The 9,574-nt window shown below is 43.7% G+C and overlaps 1 protein-coding gene across 1 annotated transcript; it reads right to left on the reverse strand.

Moving 5' to 3' along the window:
* Window positions 1-801: 801 nt before the first annotated feature.
* Window positions 802-8,838, reverse strand: LOC311489140 (purine nucleoside phosphorylase-like). Its single transcript, XM_084546087.1, has 6 exons — window positions 8,749-8,838; window positions 5,885-6,054; window positions 5,508-5,611; window positions 3,873-4,048; window positions 3,270-3,460; window positions 802-2,269 (listed from the first exon to the last, which is right to left on the reverse strand). Exons 1-6 carry the CDS (start codon window positions 8,775-8,777, stop codon window positions 2,049-2,051), a joined length of 891 nt encoding a protein of 296 aa, XP_084402213.1. The 5' UTR covers window positions 8,778-8,838; the 3' UTR covers window positions 802-2,048.
* Window positions 8,839-9,574: the final 736 nt, after the last annotated feature.

Below are 9,574 nucleotides of genomic sequence, written 5' to 3' on the forward strand. Positions count from 1 at the left end.
ACCACTGTATTTCACCATTTTTATTTTATATTTTAGGTGTCAATGTCTTGCTTGGAGGATTACGAATAGCAGTTTCCTTATTTGGTTGATAATCAAAATGTTTAGATTCAGATTTGCCCTCCCGATGGTCTTCATCTTCAGGCACATCCTCCTCTATTTCACTGTCATGGTCAAAAATGAGTTCCAGAGCCTCCATTGCTGTCACCAGTCAGACTGTAAACGATGCATGAAACAAGAAGCTTTGGCCTGGATGTCAACCTGCAGGTCATCCTCCTGTGACTCAAAAGCGACCATCCCCTAAGTTATGTATAACTTTAAGCCTTAATTTCATTTAATTGGGTGACTTATATAAAGAAATTCACCTGTACACAGTGAAACATGTTTTTATTCCAGGCTGTAGACATGATTGTTTCTACCATAAAGTTGGGAATTTTAACATACACCGTTCAGGCATAACATCGTGACCACCTTCCTAATATTGTGTAGGTCTCCCTTGTTGTCTCCAAAACAGTTGTGACTCATCAGAGAATGGACATGGGCCTTCTGAGGGTGTCCTGTGGTGTCTGGCAACAGGATGTTGTTAGTGGGGGCCTTTGAGGGGAGGGGGCCTCTGTGGATCATCCCACAGATACTTGATCAGTTTTGGATCTAGTGAATTTGGAGGCCAGGTCAACACGTTGTGCTGTTCTTCATGTTTTATTTTGAGTTGTTCCTAAAAGGAGTGTCATTGCTATGGGGTGGTGGTGCCTGGTCTGGTCTAGGTGGGTGCTACATGTCTAAGTAACATCCACACCAATGAATGAATGTCAGGTCCAAAAGCTCCTGAACGTTTCCCAGCAGAACATTGAATTGTCACAAGATGTGCTTCTCCCTTCAGTGGTTTTAATGTTGTGGCTGATCGGTGTAGATGTCAGTAAGGATTGACTCGCTTTTGGAGCCGGCCTCACGTAGTCATAGGAGGAAGTGCATGGTTCGGTGTTTCGTGTTTGCTTTGTTCTTCAACCTTGTAGTCTCCTAAAAGGGGCCAGTAGTGAAACCGACGTAGATACTGGAAGTCTGTCTCTGCTGCAGCCTCCCACCGTGTCCAGTTTCACCTTTGTTCTCTGGCGGTTTCAATTTGAAGCTAAAACCGTAAGGGAACGTTTGCACATGAAAAATGAGATCGCAGGATGTCAGTTATGAATCTGTGAATCCCCCCGAGCTCACGTCACGACGGATTAATACCAGTATCTCGTAAGATCAGTAGTTGGGCTGTGACTAAAGTGGGGAAACATGCCGCACATCCGGGAAATGAGCAAAGACTGATCCAAAAGACAGTTTGTTTTCAAGCTGAATAATTTATTGCAAAAGTTGATCCACTGTTTGTGCAGTTTTTTGTTTTTTTTTAGTAGGGTACCTCTAAAAGTACAGACTGACAAACGCCCGGTCCAGTCGGTTCGTTAGTACAGTGATGAGACATGGCAAGACATTTTGATCAAGCCTACAGACTTTGGTAACTGTCCCACGCAGGACATCGTCCCTTTTTTGCTCCATCAAACAATATAATAACAAATAACAACACAACTTAAATACATTTCTCATAAATATCTTAATAATATTTTACACCTCGTCTACAAAACAACACATTTCCACCTTGGCCACTGTCTGATGAAGACACGCAGAGTTGGTCCTCTTCTTTAGACATATCTGTATTCGGATTGGTTGTGAGTTGATATTGGTGATTGTGAAAGAACTGAAACGGTGAATATTTCAGTAATTAAGTTAGAAATAATGATACGATGCTGTTTCGCTAAAACGCTAGAGAGCTGGAATCAGTGCAGGAGATCGCAGCAGGAATTTGTCACAGAAAAGTCTCTGTACAGCTTAAGAATGTAAATGTGGATGTTAGAGGAACGTGTGAAAACGTGGACCAGCTTCCAGGATCATAAGACTAGACTTAAGGTAACAGTAAAGTAACAGTCAATAAAAATATTTTGCTTTTTTTGCCAATAAACCATAGCCGAAACGACTTTCTAGCGCTGGATCGAGCAAGTTCAAGCTAGTGGCGTTCAGAAGGAGTTGTTGTTGTTGTTCCCCAGCCGGGACACCATGGTGGACACCAGCTTCGCCAGCTGATCGGCCCTCTGCCTGCCCGTCTCCAGGACTTCCTCGTGGTTGGCCTTCTCCTGGCTGTCGTAGTCCATCACGGCGCGGTTGCTGATCAGAGACAGGGCGAAGCAACGCATCCCGGTGTGGCGGGCGACGATCACCTCGTGTACGGTGCTCATCCCTGTGTGGAAAAGGTGCGTTAGACGGTGAACGTAACTCAGAACTCGGCACACTGTTATTCAAATGTTTGTTTTAGGGTTAGGACTAGTCAGTGTTTGAGAACTGTTTGGCTCAAACCCTATTGTTTGTTTGCCTGATATAAACTTTGCCAACGGCTCAACTTCTGTAACCTGTATCTGACTGGAAGGTGTTTGGGTTGATTGACAAGACTGCCCCAAAAAGCAGCCATTTCCACATGGTTATTCTACTGTATGTATTAGAAAAGACCATGATGTATACACCAATTAGGCATAACATTATGACCACCTTCCCAATATTGTGTAGGTCTCCTGTTCCATGGGCCTTCTGAGAGTGTCCTGTGTTGTCTGGAAACACAATGTTGTTAGTGGGGGCCTTTGAGGGGAGGGGCCTCTGTGGATCATCCCACAGATACTTGATCAGTTTGGGATCTAGTGAATTTGGAGGCCAGGTCAACACCTTGTGCTGTTCTTCATGATTTTTTGAGTTGTTCCTAAAGTGTTTTTGAGGCTGCATCCTACTGGGGATGGCTGGTGCCATCAAGGAGTGTCATTGCTATGGGGTGGGGGTGCATTGGTCAACCGATCTTGCTTATACTCCATTCTTTGCTTCCAGTTCTGATGGACCTTGAGATGCATTAGTTGTCTGTTAGGCAACAGGGTGAATTCATTTATTTTGAAAGCATTTCCCTCAGCAGTGGGGTTACACAAGAAGAGCTTTGAAAGTTGCTTAAAGGTGATGTTTTTGTGTTGTACTTCCTCCCACATGAATGTCAACAGGATTGCTTTAGACATTCTGTGTCTACTTCTCTTTAGGCTCTTGTAGTTCTACATTTCTGACAATGAGATGGTGCACAATGAGTTTAAAGGACATTTTTCTCTAATTTCAATTTCCTCCCAAAACTGTTTCCCCATCTAGTTCTGACGTCTTGGCGGTTCATTAAATCGCTGAAGGTCCTCGTTTAGGAGCACAAAAAAACTCACCCACGGCGTCGGCGCCTAGCCTGTGCAGCATGCGACACTCGGCGATGGTTTCAAACGAGGGACCTCCGAGGACGCAGTACACTCCCTCCCTCAGGAAGTCGCCGTAGCCCAGCTCTTCTGCCACGTCGTGCGCCAGCTGCCGCAGCTCGCGGTCGTAGGCGTCAGACATGCAGGGGAAGCGGACGCCAAACCTGAAGGGAGGAGGAAAAACACTGAAGCTCTGCGAATGCTGGGAGAATGTGCTGAATAATGACATTCCCCAAAATGACTCAGGTAACACTACAAAGTTTCATGGTGGAGGGAAAACTTGGAAAAGCTGAGTCATTTGCATTTTGACAATGGACAGTGTAGACTTCACGCAATTTAAGGACTCGGTTTCTAGGCACATGTATTATTTATCATTTTGCAATCTTAATACCTTCGTAAGATGTGTTCGAACTTACAGTCACATAAAAGTAGCAACCACAAAGTTATGCAAGATAATATTTTCCCTAACCACATATGAAGAATCACTGGAAAATAAAATGTAGCAGTCACACAATGGGGAAAACAAACACTTGTGCCATTGTTATCTGCCTCAATCCGTCCCTTTCTTCCGCCTACCTGTCATCGTTGGGTCCAGCCAGCGGGCTGATTCCGGCAAAGCCCGGCATGTTGATGTGGTCCTTGAGGACCATGACGTCCCCAACTTTGTAGTCCTGGTTGAGGCCTCCGGCTGCGTTGGTCAGGATCATCGTCTCCACGCCCATCAGCTTGAAGACGCGCATGGGCAAAGTGATCTGGTATTCACAAGGTAAATGTAAATATTTATTAATGTCGAGCACTATTAGGGCTGTGTTTGTGCAAAATACATTTAGTGCATGCCAGGGGCTCAAAGCTCAAGTGAAACAGAAGCTAAGGAGAGAGTAAAGAGTAAAAGGCACAAAATGACGATGCCCACAAGCCAACGCAGAGGGAAGCGTATCTGAATTTTGTGGCTGAGAAATCGTCAAGAGGCTTTAGAAATCTGATGTACGTTTGAAACACTCAACAGCTGTGTGTCCACAATCTCTGGGACAGTAGTTTTCATGAAAATGAACCAACCAACAAAAACTGCGTGCAGATAGATAATGTCTCTGAACAGAAAAGTTGCAGCTGAGGTTTTCAAATGTAACAGTTCAATGCTTGCTTACACCAATCAGGCAAAACATTATGACAGGAGAATTGCATAACATTGACCATCTTGTGACAATTCAGTGTTCCCCCTCCCCATAGCAATGACACTCCTTGATGGCAGCAGCCATCCCCAGCAGGATGCAGCCTGACACAGGAACACACACAAAAACGCTTTAGGAACAACTAAAAAAAAACAAAACACGAAGAACAGCACAAGGTGTTGACCTGGCCTCCAAATTCACTAGATCCCAAACTGATCAAGTATCTGTGGGATGATCCACAGAGGTCCCTCCCCTCAAAGCCCCCCCCCCCACTAACAACATCCTGTTGCCAGACACCACAGGACACCCTCAGAAGGCCCATGTCCATTCTCTGATGAGTCACAACTGTTTTGGAGGGACAAGGGAGACCTACACAATATTAGGAAGGTGGTCATAATGTTATGCATGATCAGTGTACATGCACCCTTATTATACTGGGGAGTTGGACGATATGTTAGATGCAAATATCTCAAAATGTGTCCATGTAAAGCTAATCTACAGCCATGGCTTTGTACCACTGACATTAAGGCTTTGCTTTATAATCTACTGTATATATATATATGCGTGTGTGTGTGTATTTTTTTAATTAGGTTTCAAACTAGTGTAGACGACGAGGTTTTTAAAGTCTTAGAGTTACTGTGCTGCTTACATGAACACGGTCTGTCGCTTACAGATTATTCTGGTTGATGACAACACTTGTGGTGTTCAGACAGGCAGAAGTGCGTGTGCTGATGCCCTTGCCCCCTGCCTCTGGTTTCCTGTTGCTCTCTGATTTGACTCATCTCAGACTGCCCGAGATGTTCTTACTAGAAATGTGTCTTGTCTTTCGTTTATGTTACAATCCAAAAAATGTTGTGTCTGGAACGTTTCAAGACGTGTCTCAGAACTACAACCAAAGGAGACAATGTACCTGCACGGATTCTGTGCACACCTGAAAGTTTTGTTCTCAAAGAGTTGTCCAGGACAGTAAAACTTGTTCCCAGGTTAGACATGCAGTCTGTGTTAGCCTTTAATTATAGTGACTGGTTTAACTGCTTCTCACCTTCTGGATGGGGTAGCCCTCGTACAGGTGGAACCTGCCCTGCATGCAAACACAAGGCTTCCCTTTGAGCGTTCCGAACACCAGCCGGCCAGCATGACCATGCACTGCAACACACATTGTTAGGACTTAGACTTAGATAAACTTTATTGATCCACAAGGGAAATTGCTTGGTCACAGAAGCTTAGTTGTACATAAAAAACACACTCTTGAGAACCTCAGATAAAAAGAAAAGATTAAATTAAATAAAATAGAAATAAAAAATAAGTAGAATAAAATCTAGTAAAACACACGGTGGATTTAATCAGGGCCCACAAACATGCACAAATGCATTTTTTTAACAGCTGTGTTTTATTCGAATAGCTGCAGGCTGTGCATACCTGTGCTCTTGGGGAAGTTGGGAATGTCACTGTATTTGAAAACCTGCGGGTCTTTGATCATCCCAGCCAGTCCCCCCATGCCTGAACCGCACACGATTCCCACAGTCGGGCGGACCTGTGTGTTGGACAGGAGCCAGTCGGCCGTGGTCTGGCACTCCTCATAGCTGACACTGAGAAAGTGAAGAAGAAAAGACAGAAAATCTGTGAATGTACTCACAAATGCACTCCAGGAGTCATTTAAAATGTATGAGGACACCTAGTTGAAGTCGTTGGCCTGCCGAGGTGCAGCTTGTTGTGTGCATGACACTTAATAATGAGTCACCGTAGGTACTGTGAGACATAAACATGTTGTCGGCCATTTCTACAGTCTTACCTGTTGCTTTATACGACACTAGAGGGAAAATGATCTCAAGGCTTTTTGCAGTAATGTTAGTTAACTCTTAACTAGAACTTTTTACCTGGGGCCCTGATAGACTCTACAATCACCTCTGCTGATGAGGTTGGTGGTTTGTTTTTCAGGACATGCATGCACAGTCACGCTGCCTTAAGTTGCCAAGAAATGACCAGAAACATCTGATTTAGTGGGCCGACTGTGGGAGGCGTGGGCTTCCTGTACTGTCGCTGAGCTGAATGTCCTTCCTGGCCTCCAGTAATATTTACATGAACACACGAGTGCGCTCACACAAACACGAGTTACATATCCCCGCTGAGGCTTTTGTGTCTTTATTCTGCAAACAATGTGTTCAGGAGAGTTGACATGACACCAAGGAGGGAATTCTCACGTTGTCACAGAGTGTCCATTTTGTCTCTAAGCTTGACCAACAACATATCCAACCTGCGTCCTTTATACTCAGTAACCTCAGCGACAAATTGTTTAGAGCACAAACATTAATTATTAGTTAGTTCTTAGACCCTAACCCTAACCACAGTAACCCTAACCCTAACCCTCATAAAACAAGTACTTATTAACTAAACTAACTTAAAACATTAACATGTTACAGGAGTCAAACCCCTCAAAAAGACCTCCAATATAATCCCAAATGAACCATATATGTGGTCTAAGAGGTGCACATGGTGAACGTCATTTATTTGCTTCATGTTATATTGTATAATGTTTGTTCATGTGTCTTTAATCGGACGATGTGCTGTGATACGCTCCAGGGATTTTGCCTTCGCTCTGCAAGTCTGTTTTGTAAACAGACGCTAGCTGGTGTGGATTTAAAAATTACAGAGACATATCAACTTTCAACTTTTTTTTTTTTCCGTATGTACTTTATTTTTGTAGTTTCACTGTTTCAGGCGTTTGCCGAAACATCTCTATGACGTGGGGCCATGACTTTATTGGACCGGTGTAGCTGCAGGAAGTAAAGGTATAATTTGCATGCTGAAATATTAAAGGTATAAAAGCTAGACTATAAGACGGGGCCTCAAAACTGGATTAAAAAGATGAATGAACCCCTTGGGCCTCATAATGTGCCTAAAGTTTACTTCACATGGGTCACAAAGTGCCCTCACACTGAGCCTTAAAGATGCTGCTGCATGCTGCTGAATTGAAAGCACAAGCTCCCCTTGTCCTAAAACCTGTCTGAGGGTAACTTTGGAAGGACCTGGTCAGAGGATGTAAGGGCTCGCCAGAGTGTAGTGGGTGGAGAAAGCCCCCTGATTTAATACGGGGCCCGGCCAAGAGTCTACAGTTAATTAAAGGGAAGCCAGAGGTTTAAATCGGTGTAATGCTGGAATCTGTTGCATCCTGTGGCGCAAAACGACAACCAAATAGTGTTTTTGTTATCACGTTAAAACGATGTCAGCTACCTGGAAGATTCAGGGATCTAACATTTAGTTCCAATATAAAATATAAACCTGGCTGGACATTACATTTTTATGGGTTGAGGCTTTTGCCCTCCTCGGAAAGTAGAGTTAACAGCTTGATGATTTTTATGTTGTCAACTTTTATTTAAAAGAAGGAAAAAACTGGGTGTGAAAGAAACGTAAAAGGTCCAAATTGTTTATTTTTCTTTGTGTTTTAATTTAGTGAAAGAGTTTTGTAGGGCCACCTTCAACTTGCTGAACTTTTTATTGCATACTTGTGTTTTGTTTTTTGTTTTTTTTGGTCCCCTTCAGTCTCATTCCAACGTGCTACGTGCGCTGCGTCACATTATGATGGTGATGGTGATAACGCCTGAACGCACGCACGCACACACACCTACACTCACATTGGGTTTCCCCATCTGTGCTTGATTCATGGATTCCTCACTTGTGTGCCACATGTGGCCAAAGTAAATACTCCGAGCCGGCCTCTCACTCGAGCGTGTATTTCCTCTGAATGAATCATCTTCCTGTGCCACGATGCGTATGTGATGATGGCGCCGTGGAGAACGTGCTGCGTGTGGGAATTTCCGTTCCATCACAGAGCGGCGGGACTAACCCCGTCCTGAGACGAGACCTCTATTCTACCCCGGGCATCTTTGGAGCCTGGAGCGATCACTTGTCTTTTCTCCGCGGTGCAAAACAAATAAACTGAACCGCGCCTCTTCCTCATGAATGTGGCGCGACGCGTCAACCGCGCGCTTCCTGAGCGGTTTTAATTAGGACCGGTGAATTACATATCCCGCGTGTTCCCGTTGGGGGACGTGGAATAGATTGGCTACATAGATTGGATATTTCATTAATGACATACAGCTTCTACATGTAGGAGAATATGAGCGATGGAAACCTGGTGATGAATTTAACAACGGCATGTCAACATAGTCCACATCACAGCACATCTATGTCTCACGTAAATAGAATGAAAAAAAGAATAAAATACATACTTTAATCACACATATTTGTTAATTGGATTTTTTTATAATAATGAATAAACTTACCCAGATGTAAACTCGGAGACGGAGAGCATGATGAAACGTGATGTAGAAGGAGTCGGTAGGTTGTTCCGTGTTATAGTGAACCTATGAGCGTTGTCCGGGTTGCTGTTGGAGGGACCGGTTTTAGGTTTACACCCCCACCCCCCTACGACATTGAAACTCTCTCCTCCCCTTACGTCACAGCCCAGCGGAGTGTGTGATTGGCCGATGCGCAGGCGTTGTTCTGGTGCGGCCCTGGATGGCTTGGTAGTCCCAGCAACTAATGCTGCGTTCAGGAGCTTCCCACAAAACACGAGTCAAGGGAACGTCATCACGGCCGGAAATTATGACAAAAGGGAGGGAGTGTTTCATTAAGGCAGCCACGTGACCAGACAGGTTCTCTTACCTTACTACTTTATTGCCGTACTAGAAATAGATACAGAGTGGAGCAGGAAAAACTGGGACTGGAAAGACTCGCTTAACAATTGTGCCATCCTCAAATTTACTACCCTCTGGACACCTTTGTGGCAAAAATGTGCACACACAAAGAAACTGCCATAAAATCATCATACATCAATATTTTTTCTGCTTTTTTTTCATAAATCTCTTAAACAACTTCAGACTTGTTCAAAACTACCAAACATTCAACAATTTTCAGGATTTTAACCCTTTGAATGCCAGTCTAATGATTTGAAATATTTCATTATTTATTGCTAAAAAAAAAACTTAATTATGTTCCATAAAATAAAAATAGTAGGGAGATGAGGCTTTGGTGATAGTTAAAGTCTTGGATATGTCAAAGATGAACAATAAAACTGATTTGATTGCATTAGCATTTTTATTGTAGTGT

The sequence above is a fragment of the Chelon labrosus genome (assembly GCF_963514085.1).
Source record: "Chelon labrosus genome assembly, chromosome: 6".
NCBI lineage: Eukaryota > Metazoa > Chordata > Actinopteri > Mugiliformes > Mugilidae > Chelon > Chelon labrosus.